Source organism: Pieris napi, chromosome 16 (genome assembly GCF_905475465.1).
Source record: "Pieris napi chromosome 16, ilPieNapi1.2, whole genome shotgun sequence".
Taxonomy (NCBI): Eukaryota; Metazoa; Arthropoda; class Insecta; order Lepidoptera; family Pieridae; genus Pieris; species Pieris napi.
The window spans coordinates 3,472,606-3,490,827 of NC_062249.1; the positions used below are offsets into that span (position 1 = coordinate 3,472,606).

Below are 18,222 nucleotides of genomic sequence, written 5' to 3' on the forward strand. Positions count from 1 at the left end.
ACCTTAACATTGTAAACCAATAGTAAAGAACTTCGGTTGATGGATTTTTTTTCTTTAGATAAATAAATGTATAAAACGCTAGATTTAACAATATTGACTATGTATTTGCGTGTTGTTCCCACGAGAATGTAGAGGACAAATCACTGTTTTTAATTTATTTTATTATTATTAATTAACTATTAATTACTTACGATGTCATGTGAAACATGGTGTAATGGTTGCAGCTCCTTACAAACATTGTGTAAAACAAAAAAGAGTGGCGGAGAGCTTATTGCCAGTTCTTCTCTTCCGGACTACGCCCTTGATTTGAGGACTAACAGTAAATGTAATTAGTTATAGTAATTGTAATTAGAAGCATTTAATATATCTTTCTTTTTTGATGTTCATAAGAATACATAGTGTCACCTATATGAATAAATGATTTTGATTTTTTTTTATTGATAAGTTATACGTCGATAAAAAGTCGTAAACAACTATGTCTAATGTATCACAGCAATTAAAAATGAACCAATAAAAGTTTGATTTTGCACTTGTAAACTAACGTTTAATGTATATTGTTAGCAACAGATGTTAGTTTTTATTAGAAGCGTTAAGTTAGTCGCTGAGCTACGAATAGACGACTAAATGTGTATGAAGTCGGTATTGAGAATCAAAGATATTACGTTAATTAAAAATAGCTTTTCAGAAGGGTAACACACAAGAGCAACTATGATGGCTATCGTATGCACTGTATATGGTCGTTATCGGATCAGTTTCAATGCAAGCCTCGTTCCTCCCGCCCTACACCAATCGATTCCCGCCCACGCCTGCTCTCAATACAGATTCACTTTCAACACCCTTCTATTTGTTTTGCGTAGATAAAATTGTTTATGAATAAGTCATTAGCTAGTCTAAGTTTTTTGTGGGTTTATGTTTGAGAAGGATTTATAGACATTTTATATATTTATATATATACGTTTATATAAGTAAATGTAGTTTTTAAAATTTCATAGAGGTCTTATATAGTTATTGTTCTTTATTTATTAATTGATTTCGTAAGTTAGCGATAACTTAAATTATATATAACAAAAAAAAATAACTAAGTAATACCTAATGCGGTTGTGTTGTGTGATGGTGTGTAAGTCAGAGTATCCTTCATGTAGAGGGTGTGGGGTGTGCTTATGATGCAGGTTTTTTAGCGCTATGATTATTCTTAATACTCCTTTTAAGCATATTCCGCGACAGCTTAAACAAGTCAAGGCTTAAATAGTGGGCGTTGTATGTCGGGCTGCTCGATAAAACTTGAGTTTTTGGCATAGTTGGTTAGGTTGGAGGTCCTAGATGGAACAGAAGTGGTTCATATATATATTTTTTTTTTTAAAGACAATTCACACCTACTGACCTAGTCCCATGCTAAGCCTGTGAAGCTTGTGTTATGGGTACTAGGCAACGGATATACATACATATTATAGATAGATAGACATATAAATACATATTTAAACACCCAAGACCTAATCACAACACATGCTCATCACATCGATGTTCGTCTCAGCCGGGGATCGAACCCGTGACCCATGGATTCGCAGTCAGTGGTATTAACCACTAGACCAATGAGTCGTCTCTCTCTATCATATATGAAACATAATCAACAGGGTTTTTCTAGGGTGACTATTGTCGTCGGCGAACGTTTAAGCTCTGAGCTAACCAAGAGCTTATGCGCAGTTCTTGGCAGTACAGCCCAGCGATTCTGTAACTCACTTTTCGAACTCACACAGCGGTTTTTGCAGGGGCGGTCGCGCTCAAATTAGTCGTGAAGCAGTCATTTTATGATATGGCATTCTGATAAACAATAAACTACAAGCTCCCTTGTTATAGACTCCCTTGTTACAGAATCGCAAGGCAGACTGGGTCAACATGATTTGATTCATAAGTACATTTTATAATTATTGTTTGTATTCCAGGGTAGTGGCATAAATGGCAAGCGCGGGCAGAATGCGGAGGCGCGTGGCACGATGAGCTAGCGATATGGTGGGGGAGGGGGCGGGCCGCGGCGCCGCGCAGTGGCAGGTGGGCTCAGTATTTTTAGTATACAGGTTCTCAAAATAATTTCAATTATGAAACCAGTTATTTATATGTACAAGCCAAGGCTGTACATTTTTCTCACTCAGGCTTTGTTAGTTTTATAAGCGTAGCGATTACCTAAATTGTCGGAGTTACGCCCCGAAAGTATACACTCGGAGAGTATATTCTGGCTATAGCCAGACGACACTGTGTTCAGCCTTATTAGTATAGCATAGCGTTTCATTATTAAGCGTTTATTCTTTTGTTGTACGTGAGTGATTAAAATAGAGTAAAAATAATATCTTCAATAATTCAAAGCATCCCGGTTACCAGGAAACCGTACAATACAAAGGTATTAATAGAAAAAAATATTTATTCGGACAATACAACTCCAGTGTGTCTTAAAAATAGTAGTAATAGATAGTTAAATTAACTCATTAGTAAATTTGATTGTAAAACCATCAGCAAAGTGTTTCTACTGTATACCTAGTCTTGCCATAAATACAGAAACAGAAAAACTTATTTTTTTCTATTGCAAATAACATTTATTAATTTTACAGCGTGTCAATTTAATACATTAATATAAAACAATTTAAACTATAAAAAAGCTTAATTAAAGTTGTCTCTATTGGCTGCAATACAGTCCTTTAAACGTTGAGGCCAGTTATCAATAGAAGCACGCACTCTGTCCATGGGAAAATTCTTCACTGCCAATCGTACGGATTGTTTTAGGGACTCTGAATTATCATTGCGTTTAGAGCCAGCCGTACTCTCTTAAACTGACTAGATCATAATCCAGCGGATTAAGATCGGGACTAGACGACGGCCAGTCTTCAGCTCTGAAGTCCGAAGCGTTCGTTTCCAACCAAGACTGTGTAGACCGAGCTTTACGACCCGGCAATAACCAAGAATGGTCTTGCTAGAAGGACCATTCTTGGTTATAGAACATGATGTTGTTAAGGGGCTTCACTACCTTCTCAAGAATAGTATCTTCATACACTTGTGCCGATGTTTTGATACCTTTTTCACAATAGTATGGCTCAGTCACTCCTTCATAGCTAATACAATCATATAAAAATGACAGATTCCAAATTCAAATGTAATATTTTGTTTATTTTTAATTGTAACAGTCTTTATGGCCAGACTAAGTATGTATATGCAATTCATTAAAAGGACTGTCTAAATGTATAGAAGTCTTCTCGCTATCACCGCCTGTTTGCTGTTATAGCTCCTCCGGATGCGCCGCGCCAGTGCTACAGCTTGCTTGGGCATTGTCCATTGTGAAAGCAAAGTATTTGTTCACACTGCCAGAAAAAAACAACATTCTGAAAGCGATAGTATACTTTATTTACTAATAATCTACAAAACACTACGATAAAAGCTATTATTTGAAAATAAATCTCATACGATATATACTCACAGGTGGGCGACTCGCCCCCGCGCGCGCCCATGGGCTTCGCGGCGCCGCACGATGCCTCGCTCAGCCTCGCGCCGGCGCCGCCCGGCCAGACCGCCGCGGCCGCCGCAGCAGCGCTGCAACGGGCGCATTCCAGGTACATACACACAGTCATACAAACATATTTTTATTGTAAAATTCTTAAAAGCATTAAATCTTATTCTTAAATCTGCGAAAATTTAGAGATTGCATAATATGAACTGTTTAATAAGAAGTATCGAAAGAAAGACAAACTTTATTATACACAATAACAGTATATTCAGGTAAAATAAAGTGCACTAGCCCCTATATTCCATGTGTTTTGGGGACTGGCTGCTCCTTTTGACATGTTTACTGAACTTGACTACTACTTAACTATCTATAACCTAAACCTAAAGATATTTATAATATATATCCAACACACAAATATACAGTATCTACAATATTCTTAACGTACAAAGTAATAATAACAATTAAAAAATAGATAAAAAGGAAATTAAAACAAACTTAAAAAGTTCCTAAATCATTTCCTGTATTGCGATACATATTCGTTAAGCGAGGAAAGCACCAATAAGTATCGACTCCTCATTTCTCGGGAATCGGTCTAGGTCTTTTGGTATGTGTGGCGTTACCAGAGCCACTTTAGACACACACATTAAATAGACAAATTCTAGAGGAATATTAATATTACCATATTATTAGATTAAATATTTAAATTTGATATATTAATTAGTGACTTAATATACTTATTAAAGGAAAGTTTTCTACGCTTGTAACTCTTGATCTTTAAAGAATCTATTAAGGTGGGAACTGACCAACGTTACGAGGTGTAATGTAACATGTAATGTAATGTTACACAGCGAGCATTCGTGCAGTCAGTACGTCGTGTTACGTCGTGTTTCTCCGCAACACGACGTACTGACTGCACGAATGGTCGCTGTGTAACATTACATTACATGTTACATTACACCTCGTAACGTTGGTCAGTTCCCACCTTTAGAATGCGTCTGTCAAACTGGTACTTGCTGCATAAATGTTGATTATCTGCGTCGTATTTCTTGCAGGTCGATGTCGTCGCTACCACCGGAGCCGTTCATGATGCTCCGGGCTAAGGCCCTGAGCAAACGGGTGATAATAAACGTTGGTGGTGTCAGACACGAGGTCCTGTGGCGGACATTGGAAAGGCTGCCACACACACGTCTTGGCAGACTACGGGACTGCAACACACATGAAGCGATCACTGAACTCTGCGATGACTACTCCTTGCAAGATAATGAATATTTTTTTGATAGGTAGGCAGCTTAAGTATTTTAATTTCAAATGCATTCAGGATGTTTTGAAGGGAATCAAAAGCTAAGCAAAAAGTGTAAAATAAACAACTCAAATCGAAATTCATTTCTTCATATTTGGCTTAAATTTAAAAATGGAACTACATTTTTTTTTTATCTAACAACCACCAGTTTTAAATCAAACTCTACTATTTTTGGTTTACAAGGGAACTGCAACCATTACGCCATGCTTCACATTCTTATATTAAAACAAAATGTCATAATAATAAAGTAGTGAGAAGAAGACACTAACACGTAGTCGATCAAGTTTAAAACGTGTAAAGTGCTCTTTTCTGTTGTTTTAGTTTAAACAAAGAATTATACTAATCTCCCGAGTCGTTTATAAGTTAGTTGAATACGCAAGATGTTTATTATAGACAAATAGGTGATCAGCCTCTTGTAATTGTCATCCTTAACCGTTATTTTCTCGTCTGGGATTGAAGCCTTATAATCTCCGCCTCTGATTTGGAACTAACATCTAACTACTGGAACTTTGAGTTCCAGTAGCTAGAAGTCATGTGATAGGACATCTTGTTAGCTTTCATTTAAGGACAATTTTCCGCATTAATTAATTTTTGAATACGCAAGATGTTTATTATAGACAAATAGGTGATTAGCCTCTTGTAATTATCATCCTTAACAGTTATTTTCTCGTCTGGGATTGAAGCCTTATAATCTCCGCCTCTGATTTGGAACTAACTTCTAACTAGAAGTCATGTGATAGGACATCTTGTTAGCTCTCATTTATGGACAATTTTCCCAAATCGATTTATTATATTATTTCAGGCATCCAAAGAGTTTCAGTTCGATATTAAACTTCTATCGGACTGGCAAGTTGCATTTAGTGGATGAAATGTGCGTATTGGCATTTAGCGATGACCTTGAATATTGGGGTGTAGACGAACTGTATTTAGAATCGTGTTGTCAGCACAAATATCATCAGAGAAAGGAACACGTTCACGAAGAAATGCGCAAGGAAGCGGAAAGTTTGCGCCAAAGAGAAGAGGAAGAATTTGGGCAAGGCACTTGCGCCCAATACCAGAAATGGTTGTGGGACTTGTTGGAGAAACCCACTACGAGTATTGCGGCCAGGGTAATGTATTGAATAAATATTTCATTTAATGACCTTCTTATTAAGCTGCCAGGAATAATGTGGAGGTATTAAAACCTTTGTAAATGTAAAATGCTTCGACAACTATTTTCAAATTGAAATATGCACTATTTAATTATTTTTTTTCTTTATTACACAGATTATTAAGTGACTTATAATATATGCAAAAAATTACCTTATATTTATCAAATATTATTATTACGTATCAAAGTACATAAACCTTTTAAAATTGTTGTATTTTAGAAACGATATAGCACATTTATACTTACTATTTTCTATACAATTACGATATTTTATAATTCAATTTTTTTATACCTGGCAATTTTGATCTCTATAGCACGTGTTTTTCTCGAATATCGTTTATATGGTGCATGAATAACATCTATTGCATTGTTATATATCTGTTATTATGTGTATAAGCGGCTGTACCAAAGACTTGTGTTGTCTAAAATTAATTAATAGTGGAAAATCGCTATTTTAATTGGTGGTTAATCAGCTTGATTTGGTACGGTCGCTTTGATTAATTGTGGTGTTGTCTTGCACTATCGGAGTATCTGACCCCGACGCTTACGTTGCCTGATCTGTATGTGGTGTGTTCCTCTATTACCTACTCTAAGGTATTTATATCATTTAAGCGTGTATTCGAACACAGTCTACCCTCATAGGACCAGTTGAATGAAAACGTACAGCCTATCTATTTACGACGAAGAATGTAATTTTATTTAGTGTAACGAGGTTTAATTGAAGGTACAGAACCTTAAAAAAAATAAAGACTGGAGAAATTTTGTTAAAATCGCGAATTTCTTGCTGAAGGTACATGCAACAATATACATCAAGAAGCTTAACGAGCCGAGTCTCCGTGAATCATGCTTGTATATTTATTACATAATGGTGGCTTATACAATATTGTATACATTTAAACATTTATTATGTATATTTTAAATGTATTGAGGCATTATGTGCCATTTTTACTGTCACTTGCTAACTTTAATGTTCACAGTCGCGTCGGCAGTTCTCAATGAGAACTATATTATATAAACAAAGCTTAATTGTTGTCGCAAATATTGGCTAAGGGATGGGCTTACGCAATGTGACCAGGCGTTGCTGACGTCACTCTAAGGCTTGCGTGCGCTGCGGCACGGGACAACTGTCGCCCTCGGTCGTTGCTTAACGACTGCGGGCGTCTGCTGCGCCCGCGCTGTCTCTCACTAAGGCCGAGTGTCGTTTTGCAGACTACCCTCTTCTACTCCACAACATTTTCACATATCCTTGTATACTTACCTGATACATCCAACTGTCTAACGCTTTCGCTTTATCGTACTAACGACTAACATTAATACAGTATTAAACGAAGAAGTTTTAACTTGTTAATTGGAAAGATCTCTTCAGAAATATTCAGCTCCTAATTAAATTGATCGCAAATCTTTTTCGTTTAATACTACAAACTGATTATACTAAAATCTTACTTTCACCACATTCACACAATACTACTGTGACATATCTTCAAAAATAGATGTTATTTTTACACCGAAACTACTTCTACAAAGTAATCTTACTATCAACTAAACGTAGTTATTACATACTACATTTAATTACACATTTAAGTACTTACCTTGTAAATACATACACGCATTCTAACATGTTCTATACAATAATACCCAACTCTTACAAGATACTACTGTAATTAATGTTGTACCATAAACGGCATTATTTACATAAGTATTATATTAACTCCTATACCCAAAGACGTCATGTACATACAAGGATGAAAGCTAGGAGAACAAGCAGCTGAATCAGTGCGTAATTGCAGGTTATCGCCGTCATTTCAATCCTCTTCATCGTGCTGTCCACGATAGGGCTCACTCTCAACACAATACCTCAGATGCAAGTCTCGGATGAGAACGGCACCCCGATGGACAACCCGCAGCTAGCGATGATCGAAGCCGTGTGTATCACGTGGTTTACCCTCGAGTATGTGCTACGATTTAGTGCGTCACCGGATAAGTGGAAATTTTTCAAAGGTGGACTTAACGTGATAGATTTGCTGGCGATATTGCCATACTTCGTTTCCCTATTTCTTCTAGAAACAAACAAAAATGCGACGGACCAATTTCAAGACGTGCGCCGCGTTGTCCAAATATTTCGTATTATGCGAATATTACGTATCCTAAAACTCGCCCGACATTCTACCGGCCTGCAGTCTCTAGGTTTTACACTTAGGAATTCTTATAAGGAACTCGGACTTTTAATGTTGTTTCTCGCGATGGGAGTTCTCATTTTTTCATCACTGGCTTATTTCGCGGAGAAAGAGGAGCCAGGGACTAAATTCATTTCGATACCTGAAACATTTTGGTGGGCCGGCATTACTATGACCACAGTGGGGTATGGGGACATCTATCCGACTACGCCTCTGGGCAAAGTTATCGGATCAGTATGCTGCATTTGCGGCGTGCTGGTAATTGCGTTACCCATCCCTATAATCGTCAACAATTTCGCCGAGTTTTACAAGAACCAGATGAGGCGCGAGAAGGCGCTTAAGCGTCGCGAGGCGCTGGAGCGTGCCAAGCGCGAGGGTTCCATTGTCTCCTTCCACCACATAAACTTACGAGATGCGTTTGCCAAGAGCATGGACCTCATCGACGTCATCGTCGACACAGGTCAGTAGTTCGAGTTACGCTCGTTGCTGACGCTTTACCATGTCATGTGTTTTCTGCTCGGTATGGTCACCTTTGCATGCAAGCTTCTTGTGGTCTGTGCTAATTTCTAATGTTCGTAGAAATGATTGTAAGCGTCGTACTACGTTGCGTGCACGTCGCATAGTACCGCGCTCCGGACTCGCAGACATTTTGACTCAAATAAAAAAGTTCACGTTACATCGCAGCTACAGCTATGTTAACTCGTCCAATGCGAAGAGGTGCATTCAGAGTATGTTTATTCCTTGTCTTCAGGTGACAAATGCGTCCTCATTGAGGCAAGAGACGACGCGAGATGAGCTACTTACTACTATCGCAGTCGTACTCGGCCCCTAATTAGTATAGTAGCTCGGGGTCGGGTTCGCGTCGCGTGTAGCTTGCGATGTGCGACGAAGACACTTTACCTAAGGTCGATTACATTGTCAGCGTAAGCCTAACGCTTCATAAAACTAACTCCCATTTCTCCTGTGGACTGTCTGTTGTGTGTATCCGGAGGACGCTGAATTTTAGACTGTTGTGTGGAATGTGTGTTGTGTATTCACGCTGCTATTTACGTCATTCGTTAATAACTATCGCTAATTTATCGTATCATGCATAGCCAAGGTTAAAAGAGCTTAAGGGGATGTTGACACTGCTGAAGGGATACGTGGCTACTTATGAATGGTATGTGTCTCCAGGACACAACTTGTCCCAGGCGGACGGCACAAGTCTGGAAGGTGAAGCGCCGCCCAACTCCGGCTGCTACAAGCAATATGAGCATGCTATCGCCGATAGGATGCCACAGGCTGATCCTCTTCAGGTAATCTCTAATAGACTGAACATAATTTAAGTCTCGCGGGCCTAATTTCTTTGCGAACATGAGATTATTTTGATAAAGCTTAACATTTAATAACGGGTACAGATACCGGCAAACATCTTGAACAAACGTCCTTCATTTTGTCCCGCGATGCGCAAACTTCCCCCCACTCCCTTATTTAATGCTCAAGAAGTTTGCCGGTATCTGTAATATAAGCCCTAAATTTTGTATTATATTACGCATTACCGTATGTAGATGTGGTACGAAAAAGTAACTCACGTAATCTGCGCCGTAGATTAGAGGTACTCGCGTTTGGTATTCGCTTTTAAATTATTAAGTTGTAGTTTCAGAGTAGTCCTAAGACGGATCGTCGCTTCTCGGCAGAAGGCTTGGGCTCACCGGAAAAACGCTTGCTCATAAACCCTGAACAAACACCAGTAAGATATTCACCAAGTCATTTGTGCTAGTGCCTGCTGAGTAGAATTTTGTATTTATAGATCTTTCTACTAAACTTTACTTCTTAAGCTAGAACTATATCAGTGTAGATGTTATCTTTTATAAATTATAAGTATTTTTCTGTTATATTTTCGAGTCTATTGTTAACATTCTTAAATAACTCACACACAATTTCTTTCACATAATTTAAATAACCAATTAATAATAATTATTTGGAAAACTAGGCATTCATTAACATCGACATTCCCTTGCCTTAAAGTAGTGAGCGGAAATTAACCACTAATATTTTTCTTTTCTAGGAGAAGAAGATGGCTGAAAAACAGCTTGACTTGGAACAGCTGCCTTCAGAGTTTGAATGTTGTTTTTGCACGTTTAAGGTACTAAATAAACTAACTTTAATATTTCCTACTAACTTTAATTTAGTCATTAGTTTTTCTCTTTCAACAAAATTAAAGCATTGTGAACCTAACGGTGTAATTAAAAATGAAAGTGAAAATTCGTAATATATTACTCAGTTCATAATATGTCGAGCAGTGGTGGCTTCAGCGTGCTCTCATCCCTGAGGTCGTAGGTTCGATCCCCGGCTGTGCACCAATGGACATTCTCTCTATGTGCGCATTTATCATCGCTCGAACGGTGAAGGAAAATATCGTGAGGAAACCGACATGTCTTAGACCCAAAAAGACGACAGCGTGTGTCAGGCACTGGAGGCTGATCACCTACTTGCCTATTAGATTGAGAAATGGTCATGAAACAGATTCAGAAATCTGAAGCCCAGACCGAAAGAGGTTGAAGCGCCACTGATTTTTTTTTTCATAATATGTCGCAGCCACAATATTATTATCACTACACTCTTCCATTGTACTTGTTCTTTTTCATTAAACTTTGGAAAACAGCATCAAAGTTGTGGTTAGCCGACAACTTGACAGTTTGTTTTGTTGGAAGAGTTTCGACGCGGCAGAAAATGGAACTAAATTTAATTAACAGTCAACAGGCTAGGCAAGTAATGAAACGTCATCGATCCAAGTCATTTGCCTAGCTGTTTGATCAACTGGCTGATTATCTTTCAGGCCGCTAGTTAACAGCGCTGTTTAGTTAAGAGGCTAGGCTGTTAATTGCTTATTAAGCTAATTGACTGCGACATATACATAGTATTATAATATATAAATTCTGTATAGATTTCTATCGTTCAAAAGGTTTTCCCCCCCCCCCTTGTCTGACAGTTTTGGTTTTTTCGTCTTGTTTTTTAACTTGTTTACCCTAACATTTTCAGGGTTATAAAGAGTTCATAGATGCTGAACAGCTTATGCCAATGTCTACATCAGATTTGCGACAGCCAGTTTGCGTAGAATTGGCTTGTTTGCAGAGACACCCGGCACCGCGCGCGCTACCTGAAGCTACCCCTAACAGTCTCGATAGCCCCGGTAAGTACTCTTTCCATTTTAAACCTGTACAATAACCAGAGCCCCGTCCTTCCTTGATGAAGACAGAAAATAATTTTGTGTCGGTTACGTTCAATCGCACCGTGTTATGTGAAGCATTTCCTCTCTATATTTACCACTAATTGTTAATGCACAATTACTAGAGCACTCTTGACTCTCGCGAGTTGGGTGTGCTCGGCTCCATATGGGTCTGTCTTGCGTTGCAGATACATTTGCATCATGCCTTACGCACCCTTTTCCTTCAGAGGGCGACATCACGTGCGAGATCGACTCCTCAAACTTGTATGTGAATCCGCTGGACGGTAGCGGGGGGAGCGGCGAGGGTGCGGGGGTTTGCAGAAGTGCTTCGGGTGATGTGGGCGTCTTATGTGCGAAAGATTCGCAGGCCGATAGCTCGCCGCGTGGCTCCAGAGCCAGTTTGAGCGCGGTCGGAGCGGCTAGTGCAGCGACGGCAGATCCACTGCCGCTGTACTCCTCTCGAGCCAGCCTGGCTCAGCTAGAGGAATCCCCCGCAGACGATTCCAAGCCCAAACATAGAAAAGCAAGATTTCAGCAGGTCAGTCAACGCCTACGCTGGCCCTCTCACGACGAAGACAACGCGGTTCAAACATACCAACCGAGACAGTATTGGCTTTGGGGTACAGAATTTTTGTTGACATGTCGAATCTATGTTCGTATCGTCCTTCGTATGTTTGCACGTTCCAGGACTTACCATTGTCTTCTTCGTTACCTGCATGCACCAATAAATCTTTAACTCTTTACTTTCTTAGTTTGTTTTCTTCCCTTTGTTTTTCAAATTACTTTTTACTGATATATACCTTACTGAATACACTATTAAATACTCTAGGTGTGGTCGGAGGAGGAGAAGAAACCGCCTCGAGGGATAGCGACGAGGATAATTAACCATCACATCCTATTTGGTAAGTTGTAGTGGATCTATTTATCATAAAGACCTTACATACATATATTTTTATTGATACGTTTACATAACTAATAATAAAAAATTGAGAAATTAGATATATTTATCGACTTATTTTTAGGTAAAAATGGCAATAAGCGCGGGAGTGGCGGCTGGCCCCTTGAGGGAGACAGATCTCGTTCCATACTTAAGAACAAAGAGTCCCGGGGCACAGACAGCGAGCTGCTCCTGCAGGAGACCACCTCGCTTGGAAACAACGTTAGTTTTAATGCCGTAGGCAGGGCCAAATGGTTTGAGGGATTTTTTGGAACGAAGTTCCTTATCGCGCGTTGTGAAAGGGGGCTAGACGGAAAAAATTCTTACGAAAAGTTGTCACGACACTTTTTTGCTATTATAATACACCGATTCTCGTCCGATCACCGAAGTTAAGCAACATTGGGCGAGGTCAGTACTTGGATGGGTGACCGCCTGGGAACACCTCGTGATGTTGGCTTTTTTTTTTCGTCGTCGTTTAACAAATAAATTAATCGAAAGGAATTTCGTTCCATCCGGGTGTCCCTTGACACCTCTAAAGTTTTATTTTGTTTATACATAACTAAAAACTTAATATATTTATTTTAGGGTGATTCTGGTAGCGAGTCGTCCCCTATACGTCTCAAAGACTTCAAGGGGCACAACCATAAAGCCGGCATGGAGAGAAGCAACCTTGTGTCGTAGTATCATTGTCTGCACGCCCTGCTACATGCTGCGGCCCCATTTTGTAGTGAAATTTATGCCGCACCCTTCGGCGTATGCTATAGATCTAATTAGAACGCAATAAAATAAAAAAAATACATAAAAAAACATATCATTGGGCGATTGTGACTGCTTGTTGATAGTTTTCATTTCGTAGTTTTATAAATATGTAAATTATGTATTTAAGGTGAAATTGTTCATTCCAATCGAAAAGTTGAAAGTACCTACTTGTTAAGTTTTTTACGTGCAATTATTAATTGCTAATTCTAATTTAAGCGTATAGTTTGTACAGCATAGTTGAATGAAAAGCAATTATTAAAGAATTTCTGAAATTGTTATTTTTTTTTGGATTACCAACACCTTGCCGCCTTAACCTTATAAGCATCAAATCATAGACTGCGTGGCATAGACAATGTCTAGATTGACACATTTCGTTTCATTTTCAACTTACGTAATGGACGTACGAGACCCACACTTATTCTAAATTTGAAATGATGTTTTAGTCAACGCTATTTATCCACCTTACCACTCCCACTCGTGACTTCTTAATAGAGGCTTATACAAAATGGATATAGATTTTAAAATATGTTCTTAATAACAAAAATATTTAATTTGATATATTGTACATGGGCGATGATAAAATTAAAGAAACAGTTAACAATGATATTTATTTTACATTATAGAAATTAAATATTAATTTAACAATACTTTTCTCAATATCAGTGATGATCTTCAATTGCGCGACATAAATAATTTTGACTTTTAGCGTATCACAAATAAACACATAAAAATAATACTATAATTGTCAATAACCATTCCTTATATATAAATCTATTAATGAAATACATACATGACTTTGGTATGTGAACTATAATCGGACACAATTCTAAATTTAAAATTATCGTTAGTAAAGCGAAAAAGTGATAAAACTTAGGATACTCTCTGTTAGGAATTACTTCTATAGTCATTGTCTATGTGCTTATCAATATACAAAATAAGATCCTTCATCTATGTCAGTTATTCCAAATTTGAATTTTGTTAATACTGATTTAACAGAAATACAGAAAATATTTACATACGTCATGTTACGAAATGTGTTGCATGATATTTTAACATTTAATAACGCACTCCTCGGTACAAATTTACCTAATGTGAACACACAGGCACATTCAACATTTCATGCCACGCCATTTACACTCAACACGTACTTAGTAGTTTCTATATTACAAATGTTACAATTAAATCGAATAGATCGTGCTATAGATGATAAATTTCATAAAAAATTAAAATTCGAATAGCTAAAACTTTATAACCTTCTTCTTTACATAATTCCAGCCAGACTAGATTTTATTTCTTAAAGTAATTCAAGTTCTTAATGAGGTTTCATTAGACTGCTTATATTTAACTACAGCTCTTATCTCTGGCAGTGAATCAATCCATACTGTCGATTTCATGTTAATAGGTATATAGTGCGTTCTGGATATGAATAAAAATACAAAGGCTCAAAAAGTACATATTTCGTTCTAGATAACACTTTAACCATATCAATAAGAAAATAACCTACTATATATTACGTTAACGGATAATTTAAATTTATTAAGATATTAAAATTAATAAATCACATAAAATGGCTGACGTCACATTTAAGTGCTAATTTTTATATTATAATAGATTAACATAATACCAGAAGGACCAGGTACCATCGATGTTAAAAGATAATTACATTTTTCATAGATAGAACAAAAATATATGTATTGACGTCTTGACCATAATGAAGTATTTTGATTCATACTTTCAAGGATTCAATACAACTGCAATTTCCTATGCAACTTCCTTTCTTAAACATAATTGATGTTGCATCACATTACAATAGACTTAACACGAGCGCGAAAAATAAAATGAAGAAAATAAAAATTTATAAAGGGGTATTATAATTTGGGTCTTATATTGTTAATTAATAATAAAAAAAATATCATTCTTTGACAATAAACACAAAGGTGGTGTAATAAATAATTTTCACAAAGGCTGCAAAATAATATATTAATTACCTATATTGTTAATTTATACTATGCTTCATAAAAAAGTATATATGTATTTAGGTTTGTATTTAACTCAATGTTTAATAAGAATAAAGAAAATGTTCACATAACCTTTTCTATAATTTCTTATACGGTAATTAGCCTCTATTATAAATGAAAAACCTTTCAAGTACAATAGCATTGTTTAGTGACCTTAGTAAAGTCACAACAAAAACCTTCTTAAATTATACATTTTAAATTTATCTTGATACTAAATTCTTACATACCAGTCATCTTATAATAATTGTCTTTGTTCTGTTTATATTTGTCTCTGCCCAGATTTTCTGGCAAGAGTACACAGCCATTATGTATATATTGATAATTAAAAATGAATTACTGAAACTTTAAGTAGAATAAGGCAGAATCTCATTAAAAATATACAAGTTTTAATAAATTTAGTCACTGTATAGTAAAACTTGGAAGACAAGCATAAGTTTGTCTACATCTAACATCTGTTTGCTGTCAAAAACATTTTTAATTGTCTATGTTTTAAAATGTCACTCACTGGTTATCTGTGCCATGCTATTGTGAGCGCTGTACGAAATTTTCCCCATATCCAAGGGTAAAGACCACCACCTCTCAAAGCAGCTCTGGCAACATATTTGAAATAGTCATAGAGGCCCCATGGAGCGTGTCCACCATTGACATAGTAGACATAAGTAAAACCATCTTTACATCTACCCTTTATGGAATAGTAGTAGGGAAGGAACGAGTGTAGGTGAAATCTGAAATGAATTTTTTTTTAACTCATCGCATAGTTGCAAGTAAAAATTAATTTAAAACTTTTGGGATTATGTGCTATTGTAAGAAATGTATGTTGTCCACAAGATATATTGTATATATTCAAACTTAGGGATGAGCCCAAGTATTATTAAAATCAGTTTTTGAAAAAAAAATATACATGTATGATATAGGTAAGTAATGATGTTAAGTATTTGAAGATTGTTTAAGTTAAGAATTTCCACTGCTTATAACGACTTGCAATGTAAGAGTATTTAGGATACTTACCGTTTTTTCTCATAAAACAGTATAGCTTCTTTATTAGTAGTAAGGACATGTAAAAAAATTGCTTTAACACGATGCTCATGTGGAGGCTGAGACACTGGGCCTGCAAGATGATTCAAGAATACATCTAGGAGTAATGTGGCCACACCTGAACGCCGGTAGGAACGCACTACACCTGCAAAATAAGACTATATTGTCTATAATCATTTCAAAACTTAATTAGTACTATAGTGAATACGATTAGTTATGTTTAACAACTGTCCTGCTATTGGCACAAGTAGGAATTGAAGCCAATTGATGTAATTTACAATGGATTCAAACAAACATCCAACTTAGAAATGATTGAAAAACTGAGATATTTTCAGGGACAAATAAATGTATAGTTAAAAAGAAACAATTTAAATTACCTAATGATAGTATGTACGCTACAAGGGTATCTTTGGAGGCGAACCACCTAGATAGTATTCCTCTATCTTCAGCATTTAACTTGAGATATGGCTTTATTTCGGCAACTATGAGACCAATAATTTGACTCTTATATACAGCTGCTAGAGCAAAAAATTTCTCAGAGGATGTTATATCCTCGTACCAAGATTGTGGATATTCTATAGGAAACCATTCTCTGCATAGTGCTCTTACCTGAAATTTTTTAATTCTCATTTAATTAAAAAAAACTGTTGCATTCCAAAATTATCTTTAATACACATACCTCTTCCAAATCATCAGGGCACAGAAAACGCAATTGTACATCTTTTAATGAGCATTTTTCTTCTCTAGACTTCTCAATTATTACTTGGAAGCCTTCAGACAAATACCTATAAAATAATACTGTTTGTAAATTTTAATTATAAACATACCATTCCTATTTCATGATAGTCTTGATGGATGACTGGAAGCACTATACCAATGTGTTCTAATTAAAGACAAGTACGAATCAATTAAAACCCTAAATTGTTCAGTCGTTGAGTCGCAGCCAGTTATTGGAACTTGATAATAAAAAGATACGGAAAAATAATGTCTCACCAGCTAAATCCAGCCATTCGTTATATTGGCCATTAATAGTCACATTTACAATTTAAAGAAGTCTAATTCTATGGTACTGAAACTTTCCCATTCGATTTATTATAATCAAACATAATTTAGAAAATAATATTTAAACTACGGTAAGTTGATCTCGCAACTCGAAATAATAAACAATGACAATTGACATAAACCTACTACTCCTTAATTCGTAGGAACGTCATTTTGAACTCTGAAAGCTCTTTCATGGCAGTGACACTTCTATATATTTACAGAGTATTTCCTAAATAAATGATTTGATCTACTGTGTTTGTCACTTACTTCTTTATACGGTACTTAAATTAGGAAAAACCAACAAATAATTATTTATTTATTGTACCTATGGTCAATTTAAACATTTAACTGTATATATTCTACATAACAATTGAAGATCGAATTTGCTTGTAAAAAATGTACAAGTATATCGTTAATCAAGAATCACGCAATAATTCATTGCCCTCGAATTTCAAACGCAACCCAATATAATGATTCAAGCGTACACATGTTGCTACTTATTTGGAATTGATTTCTTAGCGATGCTCCCCAGACGCGTTGGTTTCGACTTACGTTGGTGTCCGGTAGCTTCACTTTCACACGAACTGTCGCTCGCCACTTGAGCTCAAACACTTAGCCACATGGTAAAGTACTGATGCCGTACCATACGCACTGCTTATTGTTATATTTGACAGTCTTAAACGGCAGATTCCAGTCTTATCGGAATCACAATAGCTCATTAGAAATTATGAAGTAGGTACAAAGAGTTCTATCGGAAACAAATAATAAAATATTCTATATAACAGCCCATTGAGGATGTGAAACTTTATATTGCATGAGGTAGAGTGTTTTTGAAAACCCTGAAGCCTGAAATCTAAACTGTCGGCTTTCAAATTTGCAATCAAATCGAAATAAATGTGTCCTAAAATGTAACTTCATACATATAATTCTCAGTAAACTAATATATTAAAGTCAAAACGTCTACCAATTCCACAAAAATAAAATAGAGCGTTAAACTATCCGCCCTAATAATTAATATCTCATGTGTTAGCAAAAAGTTGCGTATAGGATGTCGGCGGAACCTCTGTAATGTGAGCTTTGGGATCGGCGCACGCGCCGCGCGCATCATTT

The 18,222-nt window shown here is 36.6% G+C and overlaps 2 protein-coding genes across 5 annotated transcripts in view; one reads left to right on the plus strand and one right to left on the minus strand.

Moving 5' to 3' along the window:
• LOC125057175 (potassium voltage-gated channel protein Shab) overlaps positions 1-13,293 on the plus strand; it is a 43,480-nt gene extending 30,187 nt beyond the window's left edge. Inside the window, exons 2-14 of one of the 4 annotated variants that reach the window (XM_047660683.1) lie at positions 1,941-2,046; positions 3,463-3,593; positions 4,540-4,767; positions 5,590-5,896; positions 7,725-8,571; positions 9,285-9,406; positions 9,748-9,840; positions 10,159-10,236; positions 11,133-11,283; positions 11,508-11,857; positions 12,149-12,221; positions 12,342-12,478; positions 12,842-13,293. In XM_047660683.1, coding sequence (XP_047516639.1) covers positions 2,005-2,046; positions 3,463-3,593; positions 4,540-4,767; positions 5,590-5,896; positions 7,725-8,571; positions 9,285-9,406; positions 9,748-9,840; positions 10,159-10,236; positions 11,133-11,283; positions 11,508-11,857; positions 12,149-12,221; positions 12,342-12,478; positions 12,842-12,937 — 2,655 coding nt within the window. In that variant the 5' untranslated portion in view covers positions 1,941-2,004 and the 3' untranslated portion in view covers positions 12,938-13,293. Of the gene's footprint in view, positions 1-1,940; positions 2,047-3,462; positions 3,594-4,539; positions 4,768-5,589; positions 5,897-7,724; positions 8,572-9,284; positions 9,407-9,747; positions 9,841-10,158; positions 10,237-11,132; positions 11,284-11,507; positions 11,940-12,148; positions 12,222-12,341; positions 12,479-12,841 lie in introns of those variants that run through there. The other 3 variants (XM_047660684.1, XM_047660685.1, XM_047660686.1) reach the window with 3 other exon arrangements.
• Positions 13,294-13,609: 316 nt separating this feature from the next.
• Positions 13,610-17,227, minus strand: LOC125057176 (N-alpha-acetyltransferase 60). The gene is made up of 5 exons (XM_047660687.1): positions 17,062-17,227; positions 16,748-16,853; positions 16,446-16,677; positions 16,042-16,213; positions 13,610-15,758 (listed from the first exon to the last, which is right to left on the minus strand). Exons 1-5 carry the CDS (start codon positions 17,076-17,078, stop codon positions 15,542-15,544), a joined length of 744 nt encoding a protein of 247 aa, XP_047516643.1. The 5' UTR covers positions 17,079-17,227; the 3' UTR covers positions 13,610-15,541.
• Between the last annotated feature and the right edge of the window lie 995 nt (positions 17,228-18,222).